General features: G+C 47.1%; 1 protein-coding gene across 1 annotated transcript in view; it reads left to right on the plus strand.

Moving 5' to 3' along the window:
• FHAD1 (forkhead associated phosphopeptide binding domain 1) overlaps positions 1-17,076 on the plus strand; it is a 158,723-nt gene that overhangs the window by 40,719 nt on the left and 100,928 nt on the right. Inside the window, 2 exon segments of the mRNA XM_009198678.4 lie at positions 9,800-9,880; positions 9,882-10,068. Of these exon segments, the coding sequence (XP_009196942.1) occupies positions 9,800-9,880; positions 9,882-10,068 (268 nt within the window).

A 17,076-nucleotide genomic window follows, 5' to 3' on the forward strand; every position in this document is an offset into this window, starting at 1 on the left:
GATCAACCGTGGCTGCTTCCTGCAGGTCACACTCTTCCCAAACCGCGGCCACATCGCCGCTTTTCCTAAGTTAGTTGATCATGCATTGGTTCATTCAGTCACTCAATCTGGCAAGACTGAGCTCCAGCAGGCCGAGTCTAGGGGTAGAAAAGGCAGTTTGCAAAAATCTAAGTGTTTTCTCCTTAGATTCTCTTTCCCATTTTATGGACTGACTAGGAAATGAATTCGAACTTAAAGGAAAAGGAAAACTTTAAGCTAGAAGGTCTACAAAGTGGAAAGTAAGATGGGCCAGAATGCACTGAGGTGTCCCCTAACCCACCTGGCCAAAATCCAGATGAATGGCCTTTTTGAATAGCTCAAAGGGACCTACTTCTTTAAGCTTTAAAATGTGTAAGTAGTATGTAACTTGGCTGTTCTGTGTTCTAACATGTATAATCCCGATTTCTGGAATGGAAAATCCTGGACATAATTGATCCTTTTCTTGGGGACTTAGAGTTATTGCCCCATTTTGAATCCTGGCACCACCCCCTGCCAGGGGCTGTTGAGATGGAGAAGGCTGTCTTCCCAGGCCCCACATAGCACCTTCTGCTGCCTTGGGGCTCTTATGTCTGCGTTTTAGGGTCTGGCAGTCAATTCCTGCTCTCTGCTGGGATCAGTGTGCCTCCTTCCCTGCTTCCTTCTTGCCCCTTCCCGTCCTTGTAATTGTGTAGTTATTAGCGTAAAATTGAGTAAGATCAGAGGAAGTAGAGGCTGAAAGTAGACCTAGAGGATGCCCTGTATGAATAAGAGACATTAGTAGTTCCATGTGGATTTTGTACTTTTTTTTTCTGGTAACTCAAAGGTCTCTTAAAAGAGTTTTTGTTTGTTTGTTTCCTTGTTTTTGTTTTGTTTTGTTTTTAATTAAATAACCTGGCCAGGCATGGTGGCTCACACCTGTAATTCCAGCACTTTCGGAGGCCAAGGTGGGTGGATCACTTGAGGCCAGGAGTTCGACACCAGACTGACCAACGTGGCAAAACCCTGTCTCTACTAAAAATACAAAAAAATTAGCCAGTCGTGGTGGCGCATGCGTGTAATCAGCTCCTTGGGAGGCTGAGTCATAAGAATCGCTTGAACCCAGGAGACGGAGGTTGCAGTGAGCTAAAATCGCACCACTGCACTCCAGCCTGGGTGGCAGAGTGAGACACTGTTCAAAATAAATAAATAATAAATAAATAAATAAATAACCTTTTTATTTTGAAATAATGTTAGATTCACCAAAGAGCTGTAACGATCATACAGAGAGTTCCTGTCTACCGCCTCCCAGTTTCCCCCATGGTTAACATCTGACATGACCATAGTACACTTTTCAAAACCAAAAAAAGAAAAATCAACATTGGCACATTATTATTAATATCAGCTAAACGTCAGGATCCATGATGCATTCTAGGGCACCACGTTGTTTTGATGATCCTATCTCCTGGTCTGTGACAATTTCTCAGTCTTTCCTTGATTTCCATGGCCTTGACTGTCCTGAGAATACTGGCCAGGTATCCCAGAGAATGTGCCCTGGTCTGGATTCATCTGATGTTTTCCTCTGGTTAGAGTGGGGTCCCAGCTTTTGGAAAACTTGCCACGAAGGTAAAGTGTCCCTATCGTCTCATCATTTCAGGGGCACTGATAGCCACCTGGCATCCCTGTGATGTTCGCTTCACAGGGTTGAGGGGATATTGGCCAGGTTTCTCCACAGTCAAGTTACTGCTTCCTTGTCCACAAATCTGTTATTTGGTAGCAAGTCACTAAGGGTAGCCCACCCTCAAAGGAGAGGGGAGGCCAAGTGTGGTGGCTCACACCTGTAATCCCAGCACTTTGGGAGGCCGAGGTGGGTGGATCACAAGGTCAAGAGATGGAGACCATCCTGACCAACATGGTGAAACCCTGTCTCTACTAAAAATACAAAAATTAGCTGGGTGTGGTGGCACACACCCGTAGTCCCAACTACTCGGGACGCTGAGGCAGGAGAATTGCTTGAACCCGGGAGGTGGAGGTTGTAATGAGCCAAGATCATGGCACTGCACTCCAGCCTGGTAACAGAGTGAGATTCCATCTCAAAAAAGAAAAAAAAAGAAAAGAAAAGGAGAGGGGAGGAAGTGGGCATTGATTAAGACTCAGCTCGGCCAGGCGCGGTGGCTCACACCTGTAATCCTGGCACTTTGGGAGGCCAAGGCGGGCGGATCACAAGGTCAGGAGATCGAGACCATCCTGGCTAACATGGTGAAACCCCGTCTCTACTAAAAATACAAAAAATTAGCTGGGCGTGGTGGCGGGCACCTGTAGTCCCAGCTACTCGGGAGCTGAGGCAGGAGAATGGCGTGAACCCGGGAGGCAGAGCTTGCGGTGAGTGGAGATCACACCACTGCACTCCAGCCTGGGCGACAGAGTGAGACTCCATCTCAAAAAAAAAAAAAAAAAAAAAAGACTCAGCTCCACCTCCTGGATGGGGATTACCTATGTGTGTTACATTCTTCTATAAGGAAGTGTCTCTTCTCTGCCATTGAATTATTTACTCATGCATGTATTTATATCAGTATGGACTGCTGTGTATTTATTTGATTCTCTGTGCTATAATCCACCATGATGTTATTGATTTTGCAGCTCATATTGTTGTAGCCTTGGCCACTGGAGCTCTTTTGCGTTGGTTGCCCAGCCCTCTCACAGGGCCTGCACTTTCTGTTTTTGAGCACTTACTCACTTTCTGCTGTTAAAGATGCCCCGGGCTCATAGTGCATTTTCCCTGCCCCAGCCCCAGAATCAGCTGAAGGTTTTTTTAACTTTGGCTCTGTTCACCAATTGTTCAATTCAGTTCAGTCAGCAGGCACCTACAGTGTGTGCCGGGCCCTTCACTGGGCACTGGGCCCAGCCAGTGCTATGCTGGTGAGTGTCTGAAAAAGTAAAGTATGCAGGTATAGTATAAAGCTTACTGACACAAAGAACGTGTAGCATATTCTTTATAAATAATAACAAAATATGCAAGACTCTTTATTGCAAATTTATTGTAAATTCCATAGAGCCATTGATTCTCACAGAGGGCTTTATTGATTTTTGCCAAACTCTTGTATCCCTTGCCAACTTATGGTAGCAATTGATGAATGAGTAAGTTTCCAACCGGAATACTGATGGATATATTAGTTTACCTTCATGAGTAAGATGAAAGTGAAATAAGAAAGATTTGTGTTGGAACCTCGCATGTTCATTAATGACATGAGCATCTTCTTCGCTATCAGATAATAGTTTCTGAATACCAGAAGAAACTACTGGATACTAGTTTTTGAATATCAGAAGAAAATTTCCTCCGTATTTTTTGTGCTACTCATAGTGTGATGGCTACAGACACAGAACACTTTTAAATCTCATCTGTATTATTAATATTTTATCCAACACTTTCCTAAGAATAGACAAGCAACAAAACAAAAAAAATCAATCCCTGATTTATAGCATTTCCTGATTTCTGTGACATAAACACTCCCATTAATGCAGAATACGCAAGCCCCAAAATTGGGGCTTAGCCAGGGAGGGTTCTCGGCTTTGCCTAGGAAAGAATTCAAGGGCAAACCAGCAGTATTAGACAGCACCTTTTATGGAAGCAGCAGTGCACGGCAGCAGGAGGGGACTGCTCCTTGCTCAGCAGGGCTACCCCATGGGCAGTGCACCCAGAGTAGCAGCTCAAAGACAATGCTGCAGTGGTATTCCTACCCACATTTCATTACACAGAAACTAAGGGTTGATTTATGCAGAAATTTCCAGGAAAAGCGTATTACCTTTCAGGTAGTTGGGTCATTGCCATGAAAAGGGGTGGTACCTTTTGGGTGTTGCCGTGGCGATGCTAAACTGACATGGCACACTGGTGGGCGTGTCTTATGGAAAGCTGCTTCCACTGCGGTCCTGTTTTAGCTGGTCCTCAATTTGGTCTGGTGTCCAAGCCAAACCTCCAGAGTTGAGTCCCACCTCCTATCTCACCATCCTGGCCAATTTCAAGCTTCACTGACACAGAGCCACAGAGAGCTGTGTAGCAGCACATCACTCTACAACACTGCCAACGCACAGACGCAGTAAGAAGAATAACCGTAAGAGCACAGATGATGATAAAATATAGTAAAATAATTAGGAGGCTAAGTTTTAATTATTTATTACTGGTGTTTCTGGTGTCATTTAATTGTGAGTATATATAATTTATTTTTTAATGGTTGTGTTTATCAGCCAGCTCACAGAATTCTGAACATTTACTCATCGGCCCTCATGAGCCAGCACCAACACGCCCCAGCTCTCCTCTGGCACAGCAGTGAGCCAGCCACAGCCCTGCCTGGGTGGAGGCTGCGGTTCTCTGAGTGGCATCCAGGGCGTTGCACGTACCCTGTGAGTCAAACTTGCACGAGGGAGCTAACAGCGTTCCTGGAAAATCTTGTCCACACACAGCCTGTGCACCATCTTGGGGATTTTCACACCATCTATTTCTCATTTTCATTTTTTAACTCAGAAAATCTATTCTTCATTAGCCGATCATCTAAGATCCTTTTGCAAGTATGGAAAGCAGGTGTAAATCATGACTTCAAATGACCTGGAAGCTCCAGGGGCACAGAGTTTGGAGTCGAACATCATCACCACTTCCAGGCTTCAGGACCTTCGGCAAGTCTCTGAACCTCACTGAGCCTCTGCTCTTTAATCCACAAGATGTGGGTAAAAATGCCTCCCCAGCCCCAGAGTTATTCTCAGGATTAGATGAGGCCACATATATGAAGGGCACAGCACAGCCTAGCACCTGGAGCCTTCTCTCCTTGGTGGTTCAAAGCCAAGTGATAAGAATTGCAGACAGCAAAGAACACGACAGACGTTCCAAGGGCAAGGTCTACTTCCCCGCCTTGTCCACAGCGTCCAGGGCTTTCTGGAAGAATGTTTGCGTCCTGTGGGTCTCTGGACAAACTCTCTTGGTGTTTTAGGGCGTCCTTCTCACCCTGAAGCCTTGGCAGGGTCAGAAGCAGATGTTAGTGTGATAACACAAGAAACAAGGAGATCATCCAGAAACAATGGATTTGGAGTTCTCAAGTACGTTATTGGCTGGGTGTTTGTTCAAGCTGATAGAAATTCAGCCATGGGTGTGGTCCAGGTGGTTTGCAACCTGCTATTTTAGACAGCGTGGGAGAGATCAGGAAGAGCACACGCTGCCTCAAAAATAAACAGAAAAAACCACCATGCCATATACCATATGGTCAGAGGGAAAGAAAGAGGAGGAGAGAAGGAAAGAGAATGAAAGAAACAAGGCACTAGCAAGTATGTTTAAACCAGACTTGTTGATCACTGACCTTGACCCCAAGCTTCATGTACATTCCAATGCGAGCTCGGCCAGGAGCCAGTTTTTCAGGAGTCTTTTTGTTTGGTTTGTTTATCCCCTCACTGTTTCCTTGCAGTTACCAGCAGCAATTTCTGAGAAAACCTTGACCTTGCTTATAATAGAGTAGGCCTGTTAAGTAGAGAAGACCGACATTAACCTTCCAACTAAAGCCACCTTAAATCAACATGCTTTCAAAAAACAAATAAACAAGGCCGGGCGCGGTGGCTCATGCCTGTAATCCCAGCACTTTGGGAGGCCGAGGTGGGTGGATCATCTGAGGTCAGGAGTTGAAGACCAGCCTGGCCAACATGGTGAAAGCCTGTATCTACTAAAAATACAAAAAAATTAGCTGGGCATAGTGGCACATGCCTATAATGCCAGCTACTTGGGAGGCTGAGGCAGGAGAATCGCTGGAACCCAGGAGGCAGAGGTTGCAGTGAGCCAAGATCACGCCACTGCACTGCAGCCTGGGTGACAAGAGTGAAACTCCGTCTCAATAAATAAATAAATAAACAAACAAACAAACTTTTTTTTTAACTGAAAGAGCTGATTGCAGTCTTTGCTGCATTTACACATCATGCACTGGCCCCTTTAGTGACCCTCTCATTAGCACCATGGGGGCTTCAAGTGACAAAACCAGCTCAAACTAGCTGCACAGTACTGAGCAGTTAGTGCAGAGTGCAACACAAGCCAGGGCTCAAAACCAGCTTCTCTATTTGTTCATTATGCACCATAGCCTCGAGGTGGATGCAGCCCAAGTGTCCATGGACAGATGAATGGATAAATAAAATGTGATGTCATGCAGTGGAATATTATTCAGCCATGAAAAGGAAGGACATTCTGACACATGCTACAACATGGATGAATCCTTAGGACATTGTGCTAAGTGAAATAAACCAGTCACAAAAGGACAGATGTTGTATGAATCCACTTATATGAGGGACAGAGAGTATTTAAATTCATAGAAATAGAAGGGGAATGGTGGTTACCAGGGGCTCTGAAGAGAGGGGAAGGGAAAGTTATTTAATGAGGATGTATTTTCACTTTTGCAAGATGAAAAAGTTCTGGAAATCTGTTTCACAGCAGTTAGACTATACTTAAAAGTACTGAATTGTACACCTAAAATGGTTAAGATGGAAAATTTTGTTATGTATTTTTTTACAGTTAAACAAAAACAGACCAGGTGTCGGGGCTCATGCCTGTAATGCCAGCACTTTGGGTGGCTGAGGCAGGAGGATCACTTCAGCCCAGGAATTTGTGACTAGCCTGAACAACATGGTGAAATGCCGTCTCTACAAAAAATACAAAATTTAGCTGGGCCTCGTGGCCTGCGTCTGTAGTCCAAGATACTTGGGAGGCTGAGGCAGGAGGATCACCTGAGCCCGGAAGGTTAGGCTGTAGTGAGCTGTGATTGTGCCACTGAACTCCAGCCTGGATGACAGAGTGAGACCCTATTTCAAAAAAAAATGGAGAAAAGAAAACCAGCATCCCTCTCTCCACGTCTGGGCTGCATCTCGTGGTGCTGGCTACATTCTCAAGTCCCCGGGTCTCTGTGGCTAGAGATTCTGGTGTCAAGCCTCATCTCCTTGGCTCTGATTGGATCGCATGCCCCACCCCTGGCCAATCACTATGGCCAGTGAATGTGATTTGTTGCTTAGCCCCACCCACAACAATGGGCCGAGAGAGGGAGGGAGATTTACTCACAATCTCCAAAAGATGCTGAGTGGGTTTTGGCCTGGCCACTGCAGAATCGTTGCCCTTGAGGCAGGAGACACGCTTACTTCCATTAGCACCTGTGCAGCTAGTTGGCATGAGGCACCCTTACCTTAGAACCCCACCCACCGAATGTCCTAGCATGAAAGTGGATTCCTCCACCACAACCAATAATGTCTACATTTGTGTTCCAGAAGGCTGGAGTAAAATGCATTGGAGTTTGCCCGCTCTCACCTTCAGCCCATTCATTCAATGAGTACTTATTAAACCCATAGGAAAAGGTCATGGGAATGAGTGAGGCAAGACAGTCCTGAGGATAGGGAGGGACATGATGGATGGAGAAGTCAGCCCAGGGCCGGGGCACAGTGACTCAGCTTCTGAAACCAAAGAACAGAAGAGAGGGTAGGTGGAGAGGCTGAGATGTTGACAGTGGAGAGAAATGGGAAACTACACGTGAGGTAACAGAGTTCTGGAACTCTGCCCAGACCCACTCCTGAAAACAGATTTTAAGTGGGCCAGTGTCATTATGAATGCCTGGCCAGGTGTCCCCAGATGTATTAGTCTGTTCTCACACTGTTATAAGAACATACCAGAGACTGTGTAATTTATAAAGGAAAGAGGTTTAATTGACTCACAGTTCCCCAGGGCTGGGGAGGCCTCAGGAAACTTACAATCATGGCAGAAGGGGACGCAAACATGTCCTTCCTCACATGGCAGCAGCAAGGAGAAGTGCAGAGCAAGGGGGTGAGGAAAGCCCATTATAAAACCATCAGATCTCACAAGAAGTCACTCACTATCATGAAGGCAGCATGGAGGAAACTTTCCCCATGATTCCATTACCTCCCACCAGGTCCCTCCCAGTCCCTCCTAAGGGGATTCTGGGAACTGCAGTTCAAGATGAGATTTGGGTGGAGCACAGCCAAACCATACATCACCAGGTGATTGGAGTTTGGTGCCAGATTTCCCAAAACACTCCTCACTGACTCCAAGAAAGAGCCTTGAGGGGAATGCATAGGATCTCTGAGCAGCTGTAGACAGACTGCAGCTTGGAGATTAGGATCCTGAGTGAGTGGAGAGCCCTCCTCTTGAATAAAACTCAGCTGAAGTTCTAGGAAGTGCTGTCTGCTGGAGCGCTGATTTTGGAAGCATTCTGTCCTTTTCCTCGTGTGTGTCTGAGCTCATCTTCTCTCTGGGTACAGAAGGAGAACCCTGAGCCCTGGGAGAATAGGGATGAGTTCCTGCCTAGGAAGCAAACTTTTGAATTTAGCTTTTACCTGGAAAGCATTATTTCTGCCAAGAGAATTGGAAGACAGAGGGGAGGGGAGGGGAGGAGAGGGGAGACATGGAGGAGAGGGGAGGAGAGGGGAGGGGAGGAGAGGGGAGGGGAGGGGAGGGGAGAGGAGAGGAGAGGAGAGAGACAGGCCATCATATCTTGATCCCATTTCCCTGTCCACCACCGCCTGTGCTGGGTAAATCCCTTAACCTCTGCAAGCCTCACTTCTAACATAGAAGTAAAGAGAACCCTCACACAAAGGGTCATGGTGAGGAATCAGTAAGCTCAGTGCAATAAGTGATAGTGCTCATCGTTGCCACCATTCAACCCCTAGGCACCAGGGAGAAACCACCACTTAAGCATTAGTCCACGGCAAAAGCCAGGTGTCAGCACCACTCCACATTTGCTCATCCATGGTTAGATGGATTTTGACATGCTCTCTGCTGAAAGTAGCTGTAACATCTTTCCTGGGGCCTCTGCCAGAATCAGGTGTGCTGGTGTGGAAAAGCAAAGGCTAATCAGACAGCCAGCATCCCTGCAATCCCAGAGTTCTGAACTTTGAGGGATAGAGGGACCCGCAGTGTGGACAGAAAGAGAAAAGGCTGTGGAGTCCCAGGGAGCTGGGCTGGAATCTCAGTGATTGGCTTGTTCTGTTATTTTGACCAACATCTGAGGACCTACTAGGTATGTGCCAAGCATTTATTCTAGGGGCTAAGGATACAGTGGTAAGAAAAGTAGATGAAAAGTCCCTAATCCCTTAGAGGGGACATTCTCCTGGCTCAGCAGCTCAATACCCCATCTGTGGTGTTGGGAGTCCCTTGGTCTTGCCCGGCCTGTGTCCTCCGAGTGTTGACATCGCAGAGTGTTGAGTGTATTAAATGAGTTAATGCAGGTGACTCTTTCGGCAGGGCGCCTGGGTAAAGGACGCGCCCATTCAATGGTGGTGCGATCGTGTGCCATGTGGCCCAGGCAAGGACCCCCATCCCAAACTTGAGGAGAGTCCAGGAAGGTTTCCTGGGGGAAGTGACTCATTGTGTTTTTGTTTATTTTTGAGACAGAGTCTCATTCCATCGCCCACAATGGAGTGCAGTGGTGCTATCACAGCTCACTGCAGTCTCTATTTCCTGGGCTCAGGTGATCCTCCCACCTCAGCCTCTCAAGTGGCTGGGACTACAGGCGTAAGCCACAAGGCCCAGCTAAGTTTTGTATTTTTTGCTGAAGCAGGTTTTTGCCATGTTGCCCAGGCTGGTCTTGAACTCCTGAACTCAAGCTAGCTAGCCTCCCACTTTGGCCTCCCAAAGTGTTGGGATTACAGTTGCGTGCCACCATGCCTGACCGGAAGTGACTCATAAACCAAGACCTTGGGCAGCAATGCTGTGACTGGGACAAAGAGATGGAGACCATCCCCGCCGGTCATAACCTCCCCTGACCCTTGTGTGCCCCTGCAGGTCTCCTACCCATGGATGAGGGGCCCAGCACCATGGCCAGGGCCACAGCCACCTCGTGCCACACAGCAGCCGAACCAGGCCCCCCCCGCCGCCACATATCCCCTTCCACCAAGGCATCCAGCCAGCACCGGTGCAAAGGAGCTGGTCCCAGGGCTTCCCCAGACCCACTGTGGTCCTGCCGGCCTCCCACCGGCGGCCTGTGAGTGCCAGCAAGGAGATGTTCTCGTTCGTGGTGGAGGACGCCCGCAAGCCCCCTGTCATCAAGCAAGGTATGCGTCAGGGCTGCCATCGGTGGCTTGGGGGTGGTTCACAGCCATGTGGATGGATCTTGGTTTACTTTCTGATTCTAAAAGTAGAACATGTTCAATTGTAAAAAATAAAAATAAATTCAGGATAAGCAGAAAGTAAGAAAACAGTTAAAAATCAGCTGTAATCCTTATCCCCATGGTCTCCCTGTTGACTCTCTGCTGTGTATCCCTCCAGCCTCTGTGCTGTGTCCGTATACACATACCAGGGCACCTGCAGTGGGTGTGGCCTCTGTGCGTGTGTACATGTGAGTGTGTCACAGGATCTGCATCAACACACTTTGACTCAGATGTGCAAAAATATTAGTCATTGCAATCCCCTTTGCCCCCAACAGCCCTAGGAGGTTTTAAAATATTTTAACACCATTTTACAGGTCAGAAGAGACTGACGCTTATCAAGGAAAATGACTTCTCCCGAGGAGATATATTCAGTCCCATCTAGTCTAACATTTTTCAGTCCCATTTAAGGCTGGGGAGCTCGGTGACAGCCCACTCACAGCCCGGTCACTCTGGGACACACACAACCTCTGGGGTGTCCTTCCTTCCCCACTACCCCCTTGAAAGCCTCATGGCACTTGGGGAGGAAACTTGCCACCTGTCACTGTCCTCTTGGCCTCAGCAGACTCACCAGCAGAAGAGCTGGTCAGTTTAGTCCCCAGGCATGGTTCCCGGAGTTCCTCCCTAGCCTCTGGCATCAAGGTCCCACTCTCTGTCCTCTTTGTCCCAGCCCCAGGCCCTTCTGAGTCCCCAGGTATCTCCCAGCAGCTTCCATATCTTTCCCCCGTCTTGCTCAAGACCATTCATGTAGTCACCTTCCTCAGTCACTAAAATAATAATTATTATTGTGACATATGCAAGCTGAAGAGAAAAGGCAATGTGTGTCCACGGTTTACGTCATCATCATCATCAAATGCACCGCCACATACCTACCACCCACAGCGAAAAATGACTCAGCCATTTTCCCCCAACATTTTAATATGAACTTTTTTTTTTTTTTTTTTTTTTTTTTTGAGATGGAGTCTCGCTCTGTTGCCCAGGCTGGAGTGCAGTGGTGCGATCTCGGCTCACTGCAAGCTCCACCTCCCGGGTTCATGCCATTCTTCTGCCTCAGCCTCCCAAGTGGCTGGGACTACAGGTGCCTACCACCATGCTCGGCTAATTTTTTTTCTTTGTATTTTTAGTAGAGACGGGGTTTCACCGTGTTAGCCAGGATGGTCTCGATTTCCCGACCTTGTGATCTGCCCGCCTTGGCCTCCCAAGGTGCTGGGATTACACACGTGAGCCACCACGCCTGGCCGTAATATGAACATTTTTTAAACATACAGCAAAGTAAAAAGAAGTTTACAGTGACCCCCCTCCCCACCTAAATCTCCCATTAACATTTTACTGTACTCTTTTTTTTTTTTTTTTTTTTTAAAGACAGAGTCTTGCTCTGTCACCCAGGCTGGAGTGCAGTGTTGCGATCTCCACCTCCTGGGTTCAAGTGATTCTCCTGCCTCAGCCTCCCAAGTAGCTGGAATTATAGGTGCCCACCACCATGCTTGGCTAATTTTTATTTTTATTTTTATTTTTATTTTTTAAGTAGAGACGGGGTTTCACCGTGTTAGCCAGGATGGTCTCGATCTCCCAACCTTGTGATCCGCCTGCCTTGGCCTCCCAAAGTGCTGGGATTACAGACGTGAGCCACCGCACCCGGCCTTAATACGAACATTTTTTAAACATACAGCAAAGTAAAAAGAATGTTACAGTGACCCCCATCCCCACCTATATTTACCATTAACATTTTACTATACTCTTTTTGTTTTTTTTTTTTTGAGACAGAGTCTTGCTCTGTCTCCCAGGCTGGAGTGCAATGGCATGATCTCCGCCTCCTGGGTTCAAGTGATTCTCCTGCCTCAGCCTCCCTAGTAGCTGGGATTACAGGCACAAACCACCATGCCCAGCTAATTTTTGTGTTTTTAGTAGAGAGGAGGTTTTGCCATGTTGGCCAGGCTGGTCTCAGCTCCTGACCTCAAGTGATCTACCCACCTCGGTCTCCCAAAGTGCTGGGATTACAGGCGTGAGTCAACCACGCCTGGCCCATTTTGCTATACTTTTATTATATATCTATCTGTCTATCAGTCATTCTGTTAATTCATTAATCGATCTTAATTTTGGATGCATTTAAAAATAAGTTTCCTACGGCTGTAGACTTTGCCCTAAACATTTAGCATGTGTACCATTAACTAGAGTTCAACAGTTTTTGTCTTTTTGTGTAAAATTAACATACAGTGTGTATTAGTTACCAATTTATAACCAATTACCCTAACACATAGCGCCCTAAAACAAACCAAAACGCTATGCATTATCTTATACAGTTTCTGCGGGTCAGGCATTTGGGAGTAGCTTCGCAGGATGGTGTGGTTCAGGGACTCTCAGGAGGTTGCATGAAGCTTTTGACGAAAGCTGCGGTCCTCTGAAGGCCTGCCTAGGGCTGGAGGACACATCTCCTGGGTAGTTCACTCACATCCGTGTGGGAAGAGGCCTCCGTTCCTCACTAGCTGACAGCAGGAAGCCTCAGTTCTTCACCACTGCCACCTTTCCTAGGCTGCTTGAGTCTCCTCATGAAATGGCTGCCAGCTTCCTCCAAAAGAGTGGTCCTAGAGAGAAAAGCAGCAGCCACGTGTGTCTTAAGATCCAGCCTCAGGAGTCAAACTCCATCATTTCTCCAGTAGCCTTGGTTACTTGGATAAGCTCTGTTATGGCTGAATTGTGTTCTCTCAGAATTCATATGTTGAAGCCCTAATCCCCAGTACCACAGAACCTGTGTTTAAAGAGTGCCTTTCTTTCTTCCTTCTTTTCTTTTCTTTTTTCTTTCTTTTTGAAACTGAGTCTCAGTCACCTAGGCTGGAGTACAGTGGCATGATCTCGACTCACTGAAACCTCTGCCTCCCAGGTTCAAGTGATTCTCCTGCCTCAGCCTCCTGAGTAGCTGGGATTACAGGCACCCACCACCACACGTAGCTAATTTTTGTGTTTTTAGTAGAGATGGGGTTTCACCGTGTTGGCCAGGCTGGTCTCGAACTCCTGACCTCAGGTGATCCATCCACCTTTAAAGAGGTAATTAAGTTAAAATGAGGTTGTTGAGGTGGGCCCTAATCCAATCTGACTGCTGTCCTTGTGAGAGGAGGCGATTAGGACACCAGCGACACCAGAAGAAAGACCATGTGAGGACATAATGAGAAGGTGGCCATCTGCAAGCCAAGGAGAGAGGCCTCGGGAGAAACCACCTGGCCAACGCCTGGATCTTGCAACCTCTAAAACTTGAGAAAATAAATTTTGGCCAGGTGCAGTGGCTCACCCCTGTAATCCCAGCAGTTTGGGAGGCCGAGGCAGGAGAATCCCTTGAGGCTAGGAGTTCAAGGCCAGCTGGGAACACATAGCAAGACCCTATCTCTATTTTTAAAAGAAAGAATTAAAAGTTTAATAAAGGAAAATTAATTCCTGTTATTGAGCTCCCTAGCCTGTGGTATTTTGTCATGGCAACCTGAGCATATTAATACAAGCTTCATCCAGCATTGGAGATGACTATATAGGGGCATGAATACAGGGACAAGAATCACCAGGACCATCTTGGAGATTGGCTGCCACTCAATGAAATGCACAGATCTTGAGTGAACACTTACTACGTTTTGACAATTGTATACACCTGTGTAACCCAAACCCCTGACAAGAACATCACCATCACCCCAGGAAGCTCCCTCAGGTCCCTTCCAAGTCACTTCCCAACCCCTTCCCCCAGAGGTAACCACTCTTCCAATTCTTTTTCCACCATGGATTAGAGATTCCTGTTCGAGATTCTCAAATACATGGAATCATGTAGCGTATGTTTTCACGTGAGGCTTTTTTCACTCTGCATATTTCTGAGATTCATCCATTTTGCTGTATGTCTTACAAGTTGTTCCTTGTGGCCGGACACAGTGGCTCACACCTGTAATCCCAGCACTTTGGGAGGCCGAGGAGGGTAGATCACGAGGTCAGGAGTTTGAGACCAGCCTGACCAACATGGTAAAACCCCATCTCTACTGAAAATACAAAAATTAGCTGGGTGTGGTGGTGCACACCTGTAATGCCAGCTACTCAGGAGGCTGAGGCAGGAGAATCGCTTGAACCCAGGAGGCAGAGGTTGCAGTGAGCCGAGATTGTGCCACTGCACTCCAGCCTGGGCGACAGAGCGAGACTATCTCAAAAAAAAAAAAAAAAAAGTTGTTCCTTGTTCTCATTGAGTCACATTCCATGAACGTAACACAGATTTCTCTTTATCCATTCTTCATTGGTGGACACAGGTGCTGTTTCTTTCTTTTTACACTCAGTTGTTGATGAGTAGATTTCTCCACCTGTTTCTCCAATGCCATGTTGAACTTGGGAAGTGAATGAGCCATGAGCGGTCCCAAGGCTTTGAGGCCCTCATCTACCTGGGTTTCTCCTCTACAGCCTCCCACTGGGGTGTCATCTGGGTTGGGAAGGCATCGTGATGTCCGCTCCCAAACTTCCACCACATTCCCCTGATGTGGAGAGGGCCTTTCATCTTCCTGTAGAGAAGAGATCCCTCGTGTCAGACCCGGGCCCCTCTACTCCATGCTTAGGAGAACACTGCCGACGCCAGGACTCCAGGTTGGCTCTTCATTGAAAGCACCCATTTTTGAGGAATCTGAAGAAGCTCTTTCCTCTCTTAACAAAGCCGGACTCTTCAAACAAAATTGTTTTGCTTTTAGACCATTGCCTTGCTTTAGATTTGAAAAATTCTGTTTGGAAACACAAAGCCAAGGACGTATTTGTTCGCGGTCAGGGTTTCTCAATCTTGGCACTGCTGACATTTGGGGCCAGATAATTGTTTGTCATAGGGCGTTGTTTTGAGGCAAAGGCTCGCTCTGTAACCCAGGCTGGAGTGCAGTGGTGCAATCTTGGCTCGCTGCAACCTCTACCTCCGGGTTCAAACGATTTCTCCTGCCTCAGCCTCCCAAGTAGCTAGGATTCAGGCGCCCGCCACCACGCCTGGCTAATTTTTGTATTTTTAGTGGAAATGGAGTTTCGCCATGTTGGCCAGGCTGGTCTCGAACTCCTGTCCTCAAGTGATCTGCCCGCCTCGGCCTTCCATTGTGCTGTGATTACAGGCGTGAGCCACCAGGCCTGGCCCAGCCTGTGCATTGTTGAGTGTTTAGCAGCATCCCTGGCTTCTACCCACTCGATGCTCTCAGCAGATCTCCCCCACTCAAGCTGTGATGCTCAAAATTGTCCCCAGATGTTACCAAATGTCACCTGAGGGGCAGAATCGCCCTGGTCAAGGGACCCTGTCTTGGTGGTGCTTGCCCTTCTCCTCCAACAGGCAGTAAGGCCGCAGCTCCAAGGCCGAATCTTAATGGCAAAGCTCATACAGGTGAGGGAGGAAGAATTAGAATGGAGAATGGAAAGGCATGGGGTGATTTTTAAAGATACCATCCTGATTTGTATATACTGTAAGTAATGGAATAATAATGGGATTGTTTGACCCTAACACTGGTATCCTACTTTTTGAAACGTAACACTATATCATGAAGGTCAATACATTTACTGCATAATGGTTATGAATACAGGCTCTGGATCAGACAAACCTGGGTTCAAATCTTGACTCTATCACTCACCAGCTGTGGGACCTTTAGCAAGTACTTGGCGTCCCTGTACTTCAGTTCCCTCACTTACAAAATATGATATGAATGCCATGTCGCTAGTTGTTATGCGGTATTTTTATTGTTGTATCGTTATTTTTTATTGGGTTTTTAAGAAGTGTTTTTGGTCAGGCATAGTGGCTCCCATCTGTAATCCCAGCGCTTTGGGAGGCTGAGACAGGAGGATCACTTAAGCTTAGAGGTTTGAGACCAGCCTGGATGACATAGCAAGTTCCTGTCTCTACAACAAAATTAAAAATTAGCCAAGCACGGTAGCATGCATGTACCTGTAGTCCCGACTACTTGGGAGCCTGAGGTGGGAAGATCAATTGAGCCCAGGAGATCAAGGCTGCAGTGACCCGTGATCATGCTACTGCACTCTAGACTGGGTGACAGAGCAAGACCCTGTCTGTCTGTCTGTCTGTCTGTCTCTCTCTCTCTCTCTCTCTATATATATATATGCACACACACATATATATACACACACACATACATATATATTTTCAATCCACAGTTGGTTGACTCCACAAATATGGAACCCACACATACGGAGGGCCAGCTGTGTCTACTTCGTGTTATAAGTCCCAGTATCACAGAACCAGATATAAATAAGGCTTTGAGGGCCATACAGTCTGTGTCGCAACTACTCAACTCTCTGTATTTGTGGCACAAAAGCAGCCATAGATGATACATCCATGAGTAACTGTGGCCACATTCCAATAAAACTGTACTTTCAGTCATAGGCAGTGGGCTGGATTCAGCCCCAGGGCTGTAGTTGGCCAGTCCCTGCTCTACCTAATGTTTCATTTACTCCTCACAGTTGCCCTTTATGATACAGACTATTCATGCCCCTCAATGATATGTGTGGAAACTAAGGCTAAAAGGTATTAAATGATCTGCCCAGGAGATTAAATGATCTGCCCTAGATCACCCGCTGTTCTGTGGCATAGGAAAAAGGTCTGGAAAAAGACACACCATGTTAGGTAACAGCACAGTTAGCACAGGAAGCAGGAAGGAGGTGGCCCTTTCTCTTTCTGGTACTTCCATGATGCTTTCACTGCTTTTCAGTGAACACACACACCACTTTGTAATTTTTTTTTTTTTTTTTTTTTTTGAGACAGAGTCTTGCTCTGTCGCCCAGGCTGGAGTGCAGTGGCGTGATCTCGACTCACTGCAAGCTCCGCCTCCCGGGTTCACGCCATTCTCCTGCCTCAGCCTCCCGAGTAGCTGGGACTATAGGTGCCCGCCACCATGCCCGGCTAATTTTTTTTATTTTTAGTAGAGACGG

This window comes from Papio anubis, chromosome 1 (assembly GCF_008728515.1).
Source record: "Papio anubis isolate 15944 chromosome 1, Panubis1.0, whole genome shotgun sequence".
NCBI lineage: Eukaryota > Metazoa > Chordata > Mammalia > Primates > Cercopithecidae > Papio > Papio anubis.